Source organism: Salvelinus fontinalis, unplaced genomic scaffold, assembly GCF_029448725.1.
Source record: "Salvelinus fontinalis isolate EN_2023a unplaced genomic scaffold, ASM2944872v1 scaffold_0743, whole genome shotgun sequence".
In the NCBI taxonomy this organism is placed as follows: Eukaryota; Metazoa; Chordata; class Actinopteri; order Salmoniformes; family Salmonidae; genus Salvelinus; species Salvelinus fontinalis.
In genome coordinates, this window is record NW_026600952.1 from 68,885 (window position 1) to 90,273 (window position 21,389).

General features: G+C 45.5%; 1 protein-coding gene across 2 annotated transcripts in view; it reads left to right on the forward strand.

The window, feature by feature from the left end:
• LOC129847165 (intermembrane lipid transfer protein VPS13B-like) overlaps window positions 1-21,389 on the forward strand; it is a 48,413-nt gene that overhangs the window by 23,603 nt on the left and 3,421 nt on the right. For both annotated transcript variants that reach the window (XM_055914979.1, XM_055914980.1), the window contains exons 2-3: window positions 2,697-2,899; window positions 19,014-19,338. In XM_055914979.1, the coding sequence (XP_055770954.1) occupies window positions 2,697-2,899; window positions 19,014-19,338 (528 nt within the window). The remainder of the gene's footprint in view (window positions 1-2,696; window positions 2,900-19,013; window positions 19,339-21,389) is intronic.

Here is a 21,389-nt window from a genome sequence, read left to right on the forward strand (position 1 = left end):
CTCCCAGCCTTGTCGCTCAGTACCCCCCCTCCAGCCTTGTCTCTCAGTACCCCAACAGAGCAGTTAGTTCCGTGTTCTCTGGGTTCCCAGGCAGTGGTGGAACAACAGAGCAGTTAGTTCCGTGTTCTCTGGGTTCCCAGGCAGTGGTGGAACAACAGAGCAGTTAGTTCCGTGTTCTCTGGGTTCCCAGGCAGTGGTGGAACAACAGAGCAGTTAGTTCCGTGTTCTCTGGGTTCCCAGGCAGTGGTGGAACAACAGAGCAGTTAGTTCCGTGTTCTCTGGGTTCCCCGGCAGTGGTGGAACAACAGAGCAGTTAGTTCCGTGTTCTCTGGGTTCCCAGGCAGTGGTGGAACAACAGAGCAGTTAGTTCCGTGTTCTCTGGGTTCCCAGGCAGTGGTGGAACAACAGAGCAGTTAGTTCCGTGTTCTCTGGGTTCCCAGGCAGTGGTGGAACAACAGAGCAGTTAGTTCCGTGTTCTCTGGGTTCCCAGGCAGTGGTGGAACAACAGAGCAGTTAGTTCCGTGTTCTCTGGGTTCCCAGGCAGTGGTGGAACAACAGAGCAGTTAGTTCCGTGTTCTCTGGGTTCCCAGGCAGTGGTGGAACAACAGAGCAGTTAGTTCCGTGTTCTCTGGGTTCCCAGGAAGTGATGGAACCACAGAGCAGTTAGTTCCGTGTTCTCTGGGTTCCCAGGAAGTGGTGGAACAACAGAGCAGTTAGTTCCGTGTTCTCTGGGTTCCCCGGCAGTGGTGGAACAACAGAGCAGTTAGTTCCGTGTTCTCTGGGTTCCCAGGCAGTGGTGGAACAACAGAGCAGTTAGTTCCGTGTTCTCTGGGTTCCCAGGCAGTGGTGGAACAACAGAGCAGTTAGTTCCGTGTTCTCTGGGTTCCCAGGCAGTGGTGGAACAACAGAGCAGTTAGTTCCGTGTTCTCTGGGTTCCCAGGCAGTGGTGGAACAACAGAGCAGTTAGTTCCGTGTTCTCTGGGTTCCCCGGCAGGCAGCAGTTTAAAGGTCCGTTATAAAGAGTTGGTTCTCAGGACAGATTACTCATACACAGGACAGCATCCAAGTGTTCTGTTGACAGACCAGACCAGAGACGCACGTCAGCGAGTGGTGGAGACCAGGGTTTATGGAGATGTATGAGTTCATCGAACTTGAGTCCTAACCAAGGTCGTAGCTGAGGTCAAGTCACTCTGTCAGGACTGGAAGGAGATGGACTGAGTCAGCGTTGTCCTTGTTTAGCAGTGTCTGTCTGGGTCCTCACGTCTCACTGTAGGAACTAACGGCTAGCTCATCTGCTTCTCATCAAGTTCAACTGGGATATTTGGGTGTTGTGATGATTGGAGAGGTACAAGACAAGGATGTCCTCTCTCTCCCTTGCTCTTTGTTTTAGCGTTAAAGGGGAAGCTCACCAATTTTTACATGTAGACTTATTTTCACTTTTTTCGGTGATTGTAGTTGATCCTCCAAAAACCCTTTTTTTTCTCCAAAGTTTGTTTCATCACAAAAAAATGACCCTAATTACACTTGCCGTTAACCACAATACATTATGAAAATGTGCCTGAAGCAGGTCATAAACCACTCCAAACCGACTCATTTTACGTTAGAACCCCATTCTGAATGATGTTCTCTGAACTACATTTTTTACAAAATGTTCCACTGTCCCATGAATCCATATTTGCATATTTTTGTTCTTGTAAACAGCTTCATTCAAACATGAATTTATGGCGGAACCCTCATGACCTCTACTGGTTATTAATGACCTCTACTGGTTATTCATCACCCTAATGACCTCTACTGGTTATTAATGACCTCTACTGGTTATTCATCACCCTAATGACCTCTACTGGTTATTAATGACCTCTACTGGTTATTCATCACTCTAATGACCTCTACTGGTTATTCATCACTCTAATGACCTCTACTGGTTATTCATCACTCTAATGACCTCTACTGGTTATTAATGACCTCTACTGGTTATTCATCACCCTAATGACCTCTACTGGTTATTCATCACCCTAATGACCTCTACTGGTTATTCATCACTCTAATGACCTCTACTGGTTATTAATGACCTCTACTGGTTATTAATGACCTCTACTGGTTATTCATCACTCTAATGACCTCTACTGGTTATTCATCACTCTAAAGATCTCTACTGGTTATTAATGACCTCTACTGGTTATTCATCACTCTAATGATCTCTACTGGTTATTAATGACCTCTACTGGTTATTCATCACTCTAATGACCTCTACTGGTTATTAATGACCTCTACTGGTTATCAATGACCTCTACTGGTTATCAATGACCTCTACTGGTTATTCATCACTCTAATGACCTCTACTGGTTATTAATGACCTCTACTGGTTATTCATCTCTCTAATGACCTCTACTGGTTATTAATGACCTCTACTGGTTATTCATCTCTCTAATGACCTCTACTGGTTATTAATGACCTCTACTGGTTATTCATCTCTCTAATGACCTCTACTGGTTATTAATGACCTCTACTGGTTATTAATGACCTCTACTGGTTATTAATGACCTCTACTGGTTATTAATGACCTCTACTGGTTATTCATCTCTCTTTAGTTAATCTGGTTATTAGAGGTATTTAAAGCTACAAGGTGCCATCTCCACGTTACATAAACCCTTTACTGATGGTTTATACAGTATGTCTCTCTGTGCTCCTTGTAGACCCGGTCCAGTCAGTCTCAGTGCTGTTGGAGCTACAGGATATCCTGGTGAGGACGGGTCTGAAGGATCGGAGCCGTCTGCTGCTGGGGCCTTTCTCCTGTAGCGCCGCCCTAGAGGCCAGGTGGTGTAGACACAGCAGCAGTCCTGGACCTGAGACGGGGACCCCTAAACTACTGCTGGATCTGAAGGGAGGCCTACTGCAGGTGAGAGGGAACACCCACAATCCTGGTTGGGAGGCTCCCTGATTTCCCTGGTCATTCCTTCCTGGTTCAAGGGAATCTTCCAACCGTGTTTTCTGGAAAACTAACAGACTTTAGAGAAACGTATCAGATTATTTGTAACCCTTTATGCCATTCTCACCCTAATTCAGTAACATAGAGTTAGTCCACCTTCCTGTCTGAGATCTGATGAGACCAAAAATGTTCCCAAACCGTCATTCATCACTCTAATGACCTCTACTGGTTATTAATGACATCTACTGGTTATTAATGACCTCTACTGGTTATTCATCACCCTACTGACCTCTACTGGTTATTAATGACCTCTACTGGTTATTCATCACCCTAATGACCTCTACTGGTTATTAATGACCTCTACTGGTTATTAATGACCTCTACTGGTTATTCATCACCCTAATGACCTCTACTGGTTATTCATCACTCTAATGACCTCTACTGGTTATCCATGACCTCTACGGGTTATTAATGACCTCAACTGGTTATTCATCACCCTACTGACCTCTACTGGTTATTAATGACCTCTACTGGTTATTCATCACCCTAATGACCTCTACTGGTTATTCATCACCCTACTGACCTCTACTGGTTATTAATGACCTCTACTGGTTATTCATCACCCTAATGACTTCTACTGGTTATCAATGACCTCTACTGGTTATTAATGACCTCTACTGGTTATTAATGACCTCTACTGGTTATTCATCACTCTAATGACCTCTACTGGTTATTAATGACCTCTACTGGTTATTCATCTCTCTTTAGTTGATCTGGTTATTAGAGTTATTTAAAGTTACAAGGTGCCGTCTCCACGTTGCGTAAACCTTAAAGTCCCTTTAGGAAAGACTGGTACTTCTTCCCATTAGCGTGTTACTGTAAGTAGTCCACATTAAAGACTGGTACTTCTTCCCATTAGCGTGTTACTGTAAGTAGTCCACATTACAGACTGGTACTTCTTCCCGTTAGCGTGTTACAGTAAATAGTCCACATTAAAGACTGGTACTTCTTCCCATTAGCGTGTTACTGTAAGTAGTCCACATTACAGACTGGTACTTCTTCCCGTTAGTGTGTTACTGTAAGTAGTCCACATTACAGACTGGTACTTCTTCCCGTTAGCGTGTCACTGTAAGTAGTCCACATTACAGACTGGTACTTCTTTCCGTTAGCGTGTTACAGTAAGTAGTCCACATTAAAGACTGGTACTTCTTCCCGTTAGCGTGTTACTGTAAGTAGTCCACATTACAGACTGGTACTTCTTTCCGTTAGCGTGTTACAGTAAGTAGTCCACATTAAAGACTGGTACTTCTTCCCGTTAGCGTGTTACAGTAAGTAGTCCACATTACAGACTGGTACTTCTTCCCGTTAGCGTGTTACAGTAAGTAGTCCACATTACAGACTGGTACTTCTTCCCGTTAGCGTGTTACAGTAAGTAGTCCACATTACAGACTGGTACTTCTTCCCGTTAGTGTGTTACTGTAAGTAGTCCACATTACAGACTGGTACTTCTTCCCGTTAGCGTGTTACAGTAAGTAGTCCACATTAAAGACTGGTACTTCTTCCCGTTAGCGTGTTACTGTAAGTAGTCCACATTACAGACTGGTACTTCTTCCCGTTAGCGTGTTACAGTAAGTAGTCCACATTACAGACTGGTACTTCTTCCCGTTAGCGTGTTACAGTAAGTAGTCCACATTAAAGACTGGTACTTCTACTGTTAGCGTGTTACAGTAAGTAGTCCACATTACAGACTGGTACTTCTTCCCGTTAGCGTGTTACAGTAAGTAGTCCACATTAAAGACTGGTACTTCTACTGTTAGCGTGTTACAGTAAGTAGTCCACATTACAGACTGGTACTTCTTCCCGTTAGCGTGTTACAGTAAGTAGTCCACATTACAGACTGGTACTTCTTCCCGTTAGCGTGTTACTGTAAGTAGTCCACATTAAAGACTGGTACTTCTTCTCGTTAGCGTGTTACTGTAAGTAGTCCACATTACAGACTGGTACTTCTTCCCGTTAGCGTGTTACTGTAAGTAGTCCACATTAAAGACTGGTACTTCTTCCCGTTAGCGTGTTACTGTAAGTAGTCCACATTACAGACTGGTACTTCTTCCCGTTAGCGTGTTACAGTAAGTAGTCCACATTACAGACTGGTACTTCTTCCCGTTAGCGTGTTACTGTAAGTAGTCCACATTAAAGACTGGTACTTCTTCCCGTTAGCGTGTTACTGTAAGTAGTCCACATTAAAGACTGGTACTTCTTCCCGTTAGCGTGTTACTGTAAGTAGTCCACATTAAAGACTGGTACTTCTTCCCGTTAGCGTGTTACTGTAAGTAGTCCACATTAAAGACTGGTACTTCTTCCCGTTAGCGTGTTACAGTAAGTAGTCCACATTAAAGACTGGTACTTCTTTCCGTTAGTGTGTTACTGTAAGTAGTCCACATTACAGACTGGTACTTCTTCCCGTTAGCGTGTTACTGTAAGTAGTCCACATTACAGACTGGTACTTCTTCCCGTTAGCGTGTTACAGTAAGTAGTCCACATTACAGACTGGTACTTCTTCCCGTTAGCGTGTTACAGTAAGTAGTCCACATTAAAGACTGGTACTTCTTTCCGTTAGCGTGTTACTGTAAGTAGTCCACATTAAAGACTGGTACTTCTTCCCGTTAGCGTGTTACTGTAAGTAGTCCACATTACAGACTGGTACTTCTTCCCGTTAGCGTGTTACTGTAAGTAGTCCACATTAAAGACTGGTACTTCTACTGGTTAGCGTGTTACAGTAAGTAGTCCACATTACAGACTGGTACTTCTTCCCGTTAGCGTGTTACTGTAAGTAGTCCACATTACAGACTGGTACTTCTTCCCGTTAGCGTGTTACTGTAAGTAGTCCACATTACAGACTGGTACTTCTACTGGTTAGCGTGTTACAGTAAGTAGTCCACATTACAGACTGGTACTTCTTCCCGTTAGCGTGTTACAGTAAGTAGTCCACATTACAGACTGGTACTTCTACTGGTTAGCGTGTTACAGTAAGTAGTCCACATTACAGACTGGTACTTCTACTGGTTAGCGTGTTACAGTAAGTAGTCCACATTACAGACTGGTACTTCTACTGGTTAGCGTGTTACAGTAAGTAGTCCACATTACAGACTGGTACTTCTACTGGTTAGCGTGTTACAGTAAGTAGTCCACATTACAGACTGGTACTTCTTCCCGTTAGCGTGTTACAGTAAGTAGTCCACATTAAAGACTGGTACTTCTTCCCGTTAGCGTGTTACTGTAAGTAGTCCACATTACAGACTGGTACTTCTTCCCGTTAGCGTGTTACTGTAAGTAGTCCACATTAAAGACTGGTACTTCTTCCCGTTAGCGTGTTACAGTAAGTAGTCCACATTACAGACTGGTACTTCTTCCCGTTAGCGTGTTACAGTAAGTAGTCCACATTAAAGACTGGTACTTCTTCCCGTTAGCGTGTTACTGTAAGTAGTCCACATTAAAGACTGGTACTTCTTCCCGTTAGCGTGTTACAGTAAGTAGTCCACATTAAAGACTGGTACTTCTTTCCGTTAGTGTGTTACTGTAAGTAGTCCACATTACAGACTGGTACTTCTTCCCGTTAGCGTGTTACTGTAAGTAGTCCACATTACAGACTGGTACTTCTTCCCGTTAGCGTGTTACAGTAAGTAGTCCACATTACAGACTGGTACTTCTTCCCGTTAGCGTGTTACAGTAAGTAGTCCACATTAAAGACTGGTACTTCTTTCCGTTAGCGTGTTACTGTAAGTAGTCCACATTAAAGACTGGTACTTCTTCCCGTTAGCGTGTTACTGTAAGTAGTCCACATTACAGACTGGTACTTCTTCCCGTTAGCGTGTTACTGTAAGTAGTCCACATTAAAGACTGGTACTTCTACTGGTTAGCGTGTTACAGTAAGTAGTCCACATTACAGACTGGTACTTCTTCCCGTTAGCGTGTTACTGTAAGTAGTCCACATTACAGACTGGTACTTCTTCCCGTTAGCGTGTTACTGTAAGTAGTCCACATTACAGACTGGTACTTCTTCCCGTTAGCGTGTTACTGTAAATAGTCCACATTAAAGACTGGTACTTCTTCCCGTTAGCGTGTTACTGTAAGTAGTCCACATTACAGACTGGTACTTCTTCCCGTTAGCGTGTTACTGTAAGTAGTCCACATTACAGACTGGTACTTCTTCCCGTTAGCGTGTTACTGTAAGTAGTCCACATTACAGACTGGTACTTCTACTGGTTAGCGTGTTACAGTAAGTAGTCCACATTACAGACTGGTACTTCTACTGGTTAGCGTGTTACAGTAAGTAGTCCACATTACAGACTGGTACTTCTTCCCGTTAGCGTGTTACAGTAAGTAGTCCACATTAAAGACTGGTACTTCTTCCCGTTAGCGTGTTACTGTAAGTAGTCCACATTAAAGACTGGTACTTCTTCCCGTTAGCGTGTTACAGTAAGTAGTCCACATTAAAGACTGGTACTTCTTCCCGTTAGCGTGTTACTGTAAGTAGTCCACATTACAGACTGGTACTTCTACTGGTTAGCGTGTTACAGTAAGTAGTCCACATTACAGACTGGTACTTCTACTGGTTAGCGTGTTACAGTAAGTAGTCCACATTACAGACTGGTACTTCTTCCCATTAGCGTGTTACAGTAAGTAGTCCACATTACAGACTGGTACTTCTTCCCGTTAGCGTGTTACTGTAAGTAGTCCACATTACAGACTGGTACTTCTTCCCGTTAGCGTGTTACAGTAAGTAGTCCACATTAGACTGGTACTTCTTCCCGTTAGCGTGTTACTGTAAGTAGTCCACATTAAAGACTGGTACTTCTTCCCGTTAGCGTGTTACTGTAAGTAGTCCACATTAAAGACTGGTACTTCTTCCCGTTAGCGTGTTACTGTAAGTAGTCCACATTACAGACTGGTACTTCTTCCCGTTAGCGTGTTACTGTAAGTAGTCCACATTAAAGACTGGTACTTCTTCCCGTTAGCGTGTTACTGTAAGTAGTCCACATTACAGACTGGTACTTCTTCCCGTTAGCGTGTTACAGTAAGTAGTCCACATTACAGACTGGTACTTCTTCCCGTTAGCGTGTTACTGTAAGTAGTCCACATTACAGACTGGTACTTCTACTGGTTAGCGTGTTACAGTAAGTAGTCCACATTACAGACTGGTACTTCTTCCCGTTAGCGTGTCACTGTAAGTAGTCCACATTACAGACTGGTACTTCTTTCCGTTAGCGTGTTACAGTAAGTAGTCCACATTAAAGACTGGTACTTCTTCCCGTTAGCGTGTTACTGTAAGTAGTCCACATTACAGACTGGTACTTCTTTCCGTTAGCGTGTTACAGTAAGTAGTCCACATTAAAGACTGGTACTTCTTCCCGTTAGCGTGTTACAGTAAGTAGTCCACATTACAGACTGGTACTTCTTCCCGTTAGCGTGTTACAGTAAGTAGTCCACATTACAGACTGGTACTTCTTCCCGTTAGCGTGTTACAGTAAGTAGTCCACATTACAGACTGGTACTTCTTCCCGTTAGTGTGTTACTGTAAGTAGTCCACATTACAGACTGGTACTTCTTCCCGTTAGCGTGTTACAGTAAGTAGTCCACATTAAAGACTGGTACTTCTTCCCGTTAGCGTGTTACTGTAAGTAGTCCACATTACAGACTGGTACTTCTTCCCGTTAGCGTGTTACAGTAAGTAGTCCACATTACAGACTGGTACTTCTTTCCGTTAGCGTGTTACTGTAAGTAGTCCACATTAAAGACTGGTACTTCTTCCCGTTAGCGTGTTACTGTAAGTAGTCCACATTACAGACTGGTACTTCTTCCCGTTAGCGTGTTACTGTAAGTAGTCCACATTAAAGACTGGTACTTCTACTGGTTAGCGTGTTACAGTAAGTAGTCCACATTACAGACTGGTACTTCTTCCCGTTAGCGTGTTACTGTAAGTAGTCCACATTACAGACTGGTACTTCTTCCCGTTAGCGTGTTACTGTAAGTAGTCCACATTACAGACTGGTACTTCTTCCCGTTAGCGTGTTACTGTAAATAGTCCACATTAAAGACTGGTACTTCTTCCCGTTAGCGTGTTACTGTAAGTAGTCCACATTACAGACTGGTACTTCTTCCCGTTAGCGTGTTACTGTAAGTAGTCCACATTACAGACTGGTACTTCTTCCCGTTAGCGTGTTACTGTAAGTAGTCCACATTACAGACTGGTACTTCTACTGGTTAGCGTGTTACAGTAAGTAGTCCACATTACAGACTGGTACTTCTACTGGTTAGCGTGTTACAGTAAGTAGTCCACATTACAGACTGGTACTTCTTCCCGTTAGCGTGTTACAGTAAGTAGTCCACATTAAAGACTGGTACTTCTTCCCGTTAGCGTGTTACTGTAAGTAGTCCACATTAAAGACTGGTACTTCTTCCCGTTAGCGTGTTACAGTAAGTAGTCCACATTAAAGACTGGTACTTCTTCCCGTTAGCGTGTTACTGTAAGTAGTCCACATTACAGACTGGTACTTCTACTGGTTAGCGTGTTACAGTAAGTAGTCCACATTACAGACTGGTACTTCTACTGGTTAGCGTGTTACAGTAAGTAGTCCACATTACAGACTGGTACTTCTTCCCATTAGCGTGTTACAGTAAGTAGTCCACATTACAGACTGGTACTTCTTCCCGTTAGCGTGTTACTGTAAGTAGTCCACATTACAGACTGGTACTTCTTCCCGTTAGCGTGTTACAGTAAGTAGTCCACATTAGACTGGTACTTCTTCCCGTTAGTGTGTTACTGTAAGTAGTCCACATTACAGACTGGTACTTCTTCCCGTTAGCGTGTTACAGTAAGTAGTCCACATTAAAGACTGGTACTTCTTCCCGTTAGCGTGTTACTGTAAGTAGTCCACATTACAGACTGGTACTTCTACTGGTTAGCGTGTTACAGTAAGTAGTCCACATTACAGACTGGTACTTCTTCCCGTTAGTGTGTTACTGTAAGTAGTCCACATTACAGACTGGTACTTCTTCCCGTTAGCGTGTTACAGTAAGTAGTCCACATTAAAGACTGGTACTTCTTCCCGTTAGCGTGTTACTGTAAGTAGTCCACATTACAGACTGGTACTTCTTCCCGTTAGCGTGTTACAGTAAGTAGTCCACATTACAGACTGGTACTTCTTCCCGTTAGCGTGTTACAGTAAGTAGTCCACATTAAAGACTGGTACTTCTACTGTTAGCGTGTTACAGTAAGTAGTCCACATTACAGACTGGTACTTCTTCCCGTTAGCGTGTTACAGTAAGTAGTCCACATTAAAGACTGGTACTTCTACTGTTAGCGTGTTACAGTAAGTAGTCCACATTACAGACTGGTACTTCTTCCCGTTAGCGTGTTACAGTAAGTAGTCCACATTACAGACTGGTACTTCTTCCCGTTAGCGTGTTACTGTAAGTAGTCCACATTAAAGACTGGTACTTCTTCTCGTTAGCGTGTTACTGTAAGTAGTCCACATTACAGACTGGTACTTCTTCCCGTTAGCGTGTTACTGTAAGTAGTCCACATTAAAGACTGGTACTTCTTCCCGTTAGCGTGTTACTGTAAGTAGTCCACATTACAGACTGGTACTTCTTCCCGTTAGCGTGTTACAGTAAGTAGTCCACATTACAGACTGGTACTTCTTCCCGTTAGCGTGTTACTGTAAGTAGTCCACATTAAAGACTGGTACTTCTTCCCGTTAGCGTGTTACTGTAAGTAGTCCACATTAAAGACTGGTACTTCTTCCCGTTAGCGTGTTACTGTAAGTAGTCCACATTAAAGACTGGTACTTCTTCCCGTTAGCGTGTTACTGTAAGTAGTCCACATTAAAGACTGGTACTTCTTCCCGTTAGCGTGTTACAGTAAGTAGTCCACATTAAAGACTGGTACTTCTTTCCGTTAGTGTGTTACTGTAAGTAGTCCACATTACAGACTGGTACTTCTTCCCGTTAGCGTGTTACTGTAAGTAGTCCACATTACAGACTGGTACTTCTTCCCGTTAGCGTGTTACAGTAAGTAGTCCACATTACAGACTGGTACTTCTTCCCGTTAGCGTGTTACAGTAAGTAGTCAACATTAAAGACTGGTACTTCTTTCCGTTAGCGTGTTACTGTAAGTAGTCCACATTAAAGACTGGTACTTCTTCCCGTTAGCGTGTTACTGTAAGTAGTCCACATTACAGACTGGTACTTCTTCCCGTTAGCGTGTTACTGTAAGTAGTCCACATTAAAGACTGGTACTTCTACTGGTTAGCGTGTTACAGTAAGTAGTCCACATTACAGACTGGTACTTCTTCCCGTTAGCGTGTTACTGTAAGTAGTCCACATTACAGACTGGTACTTCTTCCCGTTAGCGTGTTACTGTAAGTAGTCCACATTACAGACTGGTACTTCTACTGGTTAGCGTGTTACAGTAAGTAGTCCACATTACAGACTGGTACTTCTTCCCGTTAGCGTGTTACAGTAAGTAGTCCACATTACAGACTGGTACTTCTACTGGTTAGCGTGTTACAGTAAGTAGTCCACATTACAGACTGGTACTTCTACTGGTTAGCGTGTTACAGTAAGTAGTCCACATTACAGACTGGTACTTCTACTGGTTAGCGTGTTACAGTAAGTAGTCCACATTACAGACTGGTACTTCTACTGGTTAGCGTGTTACAGTAAGTAGTCCACATTACAGACTGGTACTTCTTCCCGTTAGCGTGTTACAGTAAGTAGTCCACATTAAAGACTGGTACTTCTTCCCGTTAGCGTGTTACTGTGAGTAGTCCACATTACAGACTGGTACTTCTTCCCGTTAGCGTGTTACTGTAAGTAGTCCACATTAAAGACTGGTACTTCTTCCCGTTAGCGTGTTACAGTAAGTAGTCCACATTACAGACTGGTACTTCTTCCCGTTAGCGTGTTACAGTAAGTAGTCCACATTAAAGACTGGTACTTCTTCCCGTTAGCGTGTTACTGTAAGTAGTCCACATTAAAGACTGGTACTTCTTCCCGTTAGCGTGTTACAGTAAGTAGTCCACATTAAAGACTGGTACTTCTTTCCGTTAGTGTGTTACTGTAAGTAGTCCACATTACAGACTGGTACTTCTTCCCGTTAGCGTGTTACTGTAAGTAGTCCACATTACAGACTGGTACTTCTTCCCGTTAGCGTGTTACAGTAAGTAGTCCACATTACAGACTGGTACTTCTTCCCGTTAGCGTGTTACAGTAAGTAGTCCACATTAAAGACTGGTACTTCTTTCCGTTAGCGTGTTACTGTAAGTAGTCCACATTAAAGACTGGTACTTCTTCCCGTTAGCGTGTTACTGTAAGTAGTCCACATTACAGACTGGTACTTCTTCCCGTTAGCGTGTTACTGTAAGTAGTCCACATTAAAGACTGGTACTTCTACTGGTTAGCGTGTTACAGTAAGTAGTCCACATTACAGACTGGTACTTCTTCCCGTTAGCGTGTTACTGTAAGTAGTCCACATTACAGACTGGTACTTCTTCCCGTTAGCGTGTTACTGTAAGTAGTCCACATTACAGACTGGTACTTCTTCCCGTTAGCGTGTTACTGTAAATAGTCCACATTAAAGACTGGTACTTCTTCCCGTTAGCGTGTTACTGTAAGTAGTCCACATTACAGACTGGTACTTCTTCCCGTTAGCGTGTTACTGTAAGTAGTCCACATTACAGACTGGTACTTCTTCCCGTTAGCGTGTTACTGTAAGTAGTCCACATTACAGACTGGTACTTCTACTGGTTAGCGTGTTACAGTAAGTAGTCCACATTACAGACTGGTACTTCTACTGGTTAGCGTGTTACAGTAAGTAGTCCACATTACAGACTGGTACTTCTTCCCGTTAGCGTGTTACAGTAAGTAGTCCACATTAAAGACTGGTACTTCTTCCCGTTAGCGTGTTACTGTAAGTAGTCCACATTAAAGACTGGTACTTCTTCCCGTTAGCGTGTTACAGTAAGTAGTCCACATTAAAGACTGGTACTTCTTCCCGTTAGCGTGTTACTGTAAGTAGTCCACATTACAGACTGGTACTTCTACTGGTTAGCGTGTTACAGTAAGTAGTCCACATTACAGACTGGTACTTCTACTGGTTAGCGTGTTACAGTAAGTAGTCCACATTACAGACTGGTACTTCTTCCCATTAGCGTGTTACAGTAAGTAGTCCACATTACAGACTGGTACTTCTTCCCGTTAGCGTGTTACTGTAAGTAGTCCACATTACAGACTGGTACTTCTTCCCGTTAGCGTGTTACAGTAAGTAGTCCACATTAGACTGGTACTTCTTCCCGTTAGCGTGTTACTGTAAGTAGTCCACATTAAAGACTGGTACTTCTTCCCGTTAGCGTGTTACTGTAAGTAGTCCACATTAAAGACTGGTACTTCTTCCCGTTAGCGTGTTACTGTAAGTAGTCCACATTACAGACTGGTACTTCTTCCCGTTAGCGTGTTACTGTAAGTAGTCCACATTAAAGACTGGTACTTCTTCCCGTTAGCGTGTTACTGTAAGTAGTCCACATTACAGACTGGTACTTCTTCCCGTTAGCGTGTTACAGTAAGTAGTCCACATTACAGACTGGTACTTCTTCCCGTTAGCGTGTTACTGTAAGTAGTCCACATTACAGACTGGTACTTCTACTGGTTAGCGTGTTACAGTAAGTAGTCCACATTACAGACTGGTACTTCTTCCCGTTAGCGTGTTACTGTAAGTAGTCCACATTAAAGACTGGTACTTCTTCCCGTTAGCGTGTTACTGTAAGTAGTCCACATTAAAGACTGGTACTTCTTCCCGTTAGCGTGTTACTGTAAGTAGTCCACATTACAGACTGGTACTTCTTCCCGTTAGCGTGTTACTGTAAGTAGTCCACATTACAGACTGGTACTTCTTCCCGTTAGCGTGTTACTGTAAGTAGTCCACATTAAAGACTGGTACTTCTACTGTTAGTGTGTTACTGTAAGTAGTCCACATTAAAGACTGGTACTTCTACTGTTAGTGTGTTACTGTAAGTAGTCCACATTAAAGACTGGTACTTCTTCCCGTTAGCGTGTTACTGTAAGTAGTCCACATTACAGACTGGTACTTCTTTCCGTTAGCGTGTTACTGTAAGTAGTCCACATTAAAGACTGGTACTTCTTCCCGTTAGCGTGTTACTGTAAGTAGTCCACATTACAGACCGGTACTTCTTCCCGTTAGCGTGTTACTGTAAGTAGTCCACATTAAAGACTGGTACTTCTTCCCGTTAGCGTGTTACTGTAAGTAGTCCACATTACAGACTGGTACTTCTTCCCGTTAGCGTGTTACAGTAAGTAGTCCACATTACAGACTGGTACTTCTTTCCGTTAGTGTGTTACTGTAAGTAGTCCACATTACAGACTGGTACTTCTTCCCGTTAGCGTGTTACAGTAAGTAGTCCACATTACAGACTGGTACTTCTTCCCGTTAGCGTGTTACAGTAAGTAGTCCACATTACAGACTGGTACTTCTTCCCGTTAGCGTGTTACTGTAAGTAGTCCACATTACAGACTGGTACTTCTTCCCGTTAGCGTGTTACTGTAAGTAGTCCACATTAAAGACTGGTACTTCTTCCCGTTAGCGTGTTACTGTAAGTAGTCCACATTACAGACTGGTACTTCTTCCCGTTAGCGTGTTACTGTAAGTAGTCCACATTACAGACTGGTACTTCTTCCCGTTAGCGTGTTACAGTAAGTAGTCCACATTAAAGACTGGTACTTCTTCCCGTTAGCGTGTTACTGTAAGTAGTCCACATTACAGACTGGTACTTCTTCCCGTTAGCGTGTTACTGTAAGTAGTCCACATTAAAGACTGGTACTTCTTCCCGTTAGCGTGTTACTGTAAGTAGTCCACATTAAAGACTGGTACTTCTTCCCGTTAGCGTGTTACAGTAAGTAGTCCACATTAAAGACTGGTACTTCTTCCCGTTAGCGTGTTACTGTAAGTAGTCCACATTACAGACTGGTACTTCTTCCCGTTAGCGTGTTACTGTAAGTAGTCCACATTAAAGACTGGTACTTCTTTCCGTTAGCGTGTTACTGTAAGTAGTCCATATTAAAGACTGGTACTTCTTCCCGTTAGCGTGTTACTGTAAATAGTCCACATTAAAGACTGGTACTTCTTCCCGTTAGCGTGTTACAGTAAGTAGTCCACATTACAGACTGGTACTTCTTTCCGTTAGCGTGTTACTGTAAGTAGTCCACATTAAAGACTGGTACTTCTTCCCGTTAGCGTGTTACTGTAAGTAGTCCACATTACAGACTGGTACTTCTTCCCGTTAGCGTGTTACTGTAAGTAGTCCACATTACAGACTGGTACTTCTTCCCGTTAGCGTGTTACAGTAAGTAGTCCACATTAAAGACTGGTACTTCTTCCCGTTAGCGTGTTACTGTAAGTAGTCCACATTACAGACTGGTACTTCTTCCCGTTAGCGTGTTACAGTAAGTAGTCCACATTACAGACTGGTACTTCTTCCCGTTAGCGTGTTACAGTAAGTAGTCCACATTACAGCAAGGGGAAACTTCTTGACGTTTTGTCTAATGCACGTATAGCGTGCCATTAACAGAAACATCACTCCCGACTCAACACTTATCACATCATCATACATTTCCTTCTGCAAATACGGAGTGTTTGTGGTGTTTTAATGAAGTCTTGTACCAAAAAACCACACGAATTCCTTCCGTTGCAGCTCCAGACCTGAGAAATCCCCACATGTTCCTGTTCTTACATTTAGTCACCCTCCTCCACAGCAGAGTCCAGCCCAGTCTGGTTCCGTGTGTCAACTATTTTCACATGTAGTCACCCTCCTCCACAGCAGAGTCCAGCCCAGTCTGGTTCCGTGTGTCCACTGTTTTCTGACTCAGAGATTCCTGCCTTCCCGTTCAAACCTCATCCCTAATCCCCATCCTAAACCCCCACCCCCATCCTTAACCCCCATTCTTAACCCCAACCCCATCCTTAATCCCCAACCCCATCCTTAATCCCCAACTCCATGCTTAACCCCCAGTCCCAACTCCATCCAACCCCATCCTTAACCCCCAGCCCCATCCTTAACCCCCAGCCCCATCCTTAACCCCCAACCCCATCCTTAACCCCCAGCCCCAACCCCATCCTAAACCCCCAACCCCATCCTTAACCCCCAGCCCCATCCTTAATCCCCAACTCCATGCTTAACCCCCAGTCCCAACTCCATCCAACCCCATCCTTAACCCCCAGCCCCAACCCCATCCTTAACGCCCAACCCCATCCTTAACCCCCAACCCCATCCTTAACCCCCAACTCCATCCTTTAACCCCCAACCCCATCCTTAACCCCCAACCCCATCCTTAACCCCCAGCCCCAACCCCATCCTTAACGCCCAACTCCATCCTTAACCCCCAACCCCATCCTTAACCCCAACTCCATCCTTAACCCCCAACCCCATCCTTAACCCCCAACCCCATCCTTAACCCCCAACCCCATCCTTAACCCCCAACCCCATCCTTAACCCCCAACCCCAACCCCATCCTAAACCCCCAACCCCATCCTTAACCCCCATCCTTAACCCCCAACTCCATCCTAAACCCCCAACCCCATCCTTAACCCCCAACCCCATCCTTAACGCCCAACCCCATCCTTAACCCCCAACTCCATCCTTAACCCCCAAACCCATCCTTAACCCCAACTCCATCCTTAACCCCCAACCCCATCCTTAACCCCCATTCTTAACCCCCAACTCCATCCTTAACCCCAAACCCCATCCTTAACCCCCATCCTTAACCCTCATCCTAAACCCCCAACCCCATCCTTAACCCCCATCCTTAACCCCCAACCCCATCCTTAACCCCCATCCTTTACCCCCAACCCCATCCTAAACCCCCAACCCCATCCTTAACCCCCATCCTTACCCCCAACCCCATCCTTACCCCCAACCCCATCCTTAACCCCCACCCTTAACCCCCAACCCCATCCTAAACCCCCATCCTAAACCCCCAACCCCATCCTAAACCCTTAACCCCCATCCTTAACCCCCAACCCCATCTTAAACCCCCATCCTTAACCCCCAACCCCATCCTAAACCCCCAACCCCATCCTTAACCCCCATCCTTAACCCCCAACCCCATCCTTAACCCCCATCCTTAACCCCCAACCCCATCCTTACCCCCAACCCCATCCTTAACCCCCAACCCCATCCTAAACCCCCAACCCCATCCTTAACCCCCATTCTTAACCCCCAACCCCATCCTTAACCCCCATTCTTAACCCCCAACCCCATCCTTAACCCCCATTCTTAACCCCCAACCCCATCCTTAACCGCCATTCTTAACCCCCAACCCCATCCTAAACCCCCAACCCCATCCTAAACCCCCAACCCCATCCTTAACCCCCATCCTTAACCCCCAACCCCATCCTTAACCCCCAACCCCATCCTTAACCCCCAACCCCATCCTAAACCCCCAACCCCATCCTAAACCCCCAACCCCATCCTTAACCCCCAACTCCATCCTTTACCCCCAACCCCATCCTTAACCCCCAACCCCATCCTTAACCCCCAACCCCATCCTAAACCCCCAACCCCATCCTAAACCCCCAACCCCACCCTTAACCCCCAACCCCATCCTTAACCCCCAACTCCATCCTTAACCCCCAACCCCATCCTTAACCCCCAACTCCATCCTTTACCCCCAACCCCATCCTTAACCCCCAACCCCATCCTTAACCCCCAACCCCATCCTAAACCCCCAACCCCATCCTTAACCCCCATCCTTTACCCCCAACCCCATCCTTAACCCCCAACCCCATCCTTAACCCCCAACCCCATCCTTAACCCCCATCCTAAACCCCCAACCCCATCCTTAACCCCCAACCCCACCCTTAACCCCCATCCTTAACCCCCAACCCCATTCTTAACCCACAACCCCATCCTTAACCCCAACCCCATCCTTAACCCCCATTCTTAACCCCCAACCCCATCCTAAACCCCCAACCCCATCCTTAACCCCCACCCTTAACCCCCAACCCCATCCTAAACCCCCATCCTAAACCCCCAACCCCATCCTAAACCCCCAACCCCATCCTTAACCCCCATCCTTAACCCCCAACCCCATCCTAAACCCCCATCCTTAACCCCCAACCCCATCCTAAACCCCCAACCCCATCCTTAACCCCCATCCTTAGCCCCCAACCCCATCCTAAACCCCCAACCCCATCCTTAACCCCCATCCTTAACCCCCAACCCCATCATTAACCCCCAACCCCATCCTTAACCCCCAACTCCATCCTTAACCCCCATCCTTAACCCCCAACCCCATCCTTAACCCCCATCCTTAACCCCCAACTCCATCCTTAACCCCCAACCCCATCCTAAACCCCCAACCCCATCCTTTACCCCAACCCCATCCTTAACCCCCAACCCCATCCTTAACCCCCATCCTAAACCCCAACCCCATCCTTAACCCCCAACCCCATCCTTAACCCCCAACCCCATCCTTAACCCCCATCCTTAACCCCCAACCCCATCCTTAACCCCCATTCTTAACCCCCAACCCCATCCTTAACCCCCAACCCCATCCTTAACCCCCAGCCCCATCCTTAACCCCCATCCTTAACCCCCAACCCCATCCTTAACCCCCATTCTTACCCCCAACCCCATCCTTAACCCCCAACCCATCCTTAACCCCCATCCTAAACCCCCAACCCCATCCTTAACCCCCAACCCCATCCTTAACCCCCAACCCCATCCTTAACCCCCATCCTTAACCCCCAACCCCATCCTTAACCCCCATTCTTAACCCCCAACCCCATCCTTAACCCCCAACCCATCCTTAACCCCCATCCTAAACCCCCAACCCCATCCTTAACCCCCAACCCCATTCTTAACCCCCAACCCCATCCTTAACCCCCATCCTTAACCCCCAACCCCATCCTTAACCCCCATTCTTAACCCCCAACCCCAACCTTAACCCCCAACCCCATCTTACCCTATATAGTAGTACCCTGTCATGTAATATTCTCTTTGTGTCTGTTTAGGTGTTCTGGGGCCAGGAGCATGTAAACTGTCTGAGGCTGGTGTATGAACACCTTCAGGCCTACCTCCAGAAGAACCAGGGGTCTGGGTCTGGATCTGGGACTGGGACTGGGTCAGGGTCTGGGACTGGGTCTGGGTCTGGGGCTGGGACTGGTTCTGGGACTGGGACTGGGTCTGGATCTGGGACTGGGGCTGGGTCTGGGGCTGAAGAGGAAAAGCCCCACTTTGACACCCAGTCAACCCCCTCCCCTGAGTCCCCCTCCCCCAGGACAGAACACAGCTCTGACGACCTCCGCACCGGGCTGTTCCAGTACATACAGAACTCAGGTAACCATCATACCTCACTATTCACCTGTTTCTCAGGTAATAACACCCTGTTACTATCTATTAGATACAGAACTCAGGTAACCATCATACCTCACTAACTATTCACCTGTTTCTCAGGTAATAACACCCTGTTACTATCTATTACATACAGAACTCAGGTAACCATCATACCTCACTATTCACCTGTTTCTCAGGTAATAACACCCTGTTACTATCTATTAGATACAGAACTCAGGTAACCATCATACCTCACTAACTATTCACCTGTTTCTCAGGTAATAACACCCTGTTACTATCTATTACATACAGAACTCAGGTAACCATCATACCTCACTATTCACCTGTTTCTCAGGTAATAACACCCTGTTACTATCTATTAGATACAGAACTCAGGTAACCATCATACCTCACTATTCACCTGTTTCTCAGGTAATAACACCCTGTTACTATCTATTAGATACAGAACTCAGGTAACCATCATACCTCACTAACTATTCACCTGTTTCTCAGGTAATAACACCCTGTTACTATCTATTACATACAGAACTCAGGTAACCATCATACCTCACTACTAATTATTCACCTGTTTCTCAGGTAATAACACTGTTACTATCTATTAGATACAGGTAATAACACTGTTACTATCTATTAGATACAGGTAATAACACTGTTACTATCTATTAGATACAGGTAATAACACCCTGTTACTATCTATTAGATACAGGTAATAACACCCTGTTACTATCTATTAGATACAGGTAATAACACTGTTACTATCTATTAGATACAGAACTCAGGTAACCATCATACCTCACTACTAACTATTCACCTGTTTCTCAGGTAATAACACACTGTTACTATCTATTAGATACAGAACTCAGGTATGAAAGACCTTTATAATTGTATAAGGTGGTGGTGGACTGCTGAGGGCGTCTGGACGTGGAATAGAACGAGTCCCCGAACACTCAGCCTTAAACAGGGAATCAGGGCGTCTGGACGTGGAATAGAACGAGTCCCCGAACACTCAGCCTTAAACAGGGAATCAGGGCGTCTGGACGTGGAATAGAACGAGTCCCCGAACACTCAGCCTTAAACAGGGAATCAGGGCTTCTGGACGTGGAATAGAACGAGTCCCCGAACACTCAGCCTTAAACAGGGAATCAGGGCGTCTGGACGTGGAATAGAATGAGTCCCCGAACACTCAGCCTTAAACAGGGAATCAGGGCTTCTGGACGTGGAATAGAACGAGTCCCTGAACACTCAGCCTTAAACAGGGAATCAGGGCGTCTGGACGTGGAATAGAACGAGTCCCCGAACACTCAGCCTGAAACAGGGAATCAGGGCTTCTGGACGTGGAATAGAACGAGTCCCCGAACACTCAGCCTTAAACAGGGAATCAGGGCTTCTGGACGTGGAATAGAACGAGTCCCCGAACACTCAGCCTTAAACAGGGAATCAGGGCGTCTGGACGTGGAATAGAATGAGTCCCCGAACACTCAGCCTGGAACAGGGAATTAGGGCTTCTGGACGTGGAATAGAACGAGTCCCCGAACACTCAGCCTTAACAGGGAATCAGAGCTTCTGGACGTGGAATAGAACGAGTCCCCGAACACTCAGCCTTAAACAGGGAATCAGGGCTTCTGGACATGGAATAGAACGAGTCCCCGAACACTCAGCCTTAAACAGGGAATCAGGGCTTCTGGACGTGGAATAGAACGAGTCCCCGAACACTCAGCCTTAAACAGGGAATCAGGGCTTCTGGACGTGGAATAGAACGAGTCCCCGAACACTCAGCCTTAAACAGGGAATCAGGGCGTCTGGACGTGGAATAGAACGAGTCCCCGAACACTCAGCCTGAAACAGGGAATCAGGGCTTCTGGACGTGGAATAGAACGAGTCCCCGAACACTCAGCCTTAACAGGGAATCAGGGCTTCTGGACGTGGAATAGAACGAGTCCCCGAACACTCAGCCTTAAACAGGGAATCAGGGCTTCTGGACGTGGAATAGAACGAGTCCCCGAACACTCAGCCTTAAACAGGGAATCAGGGCT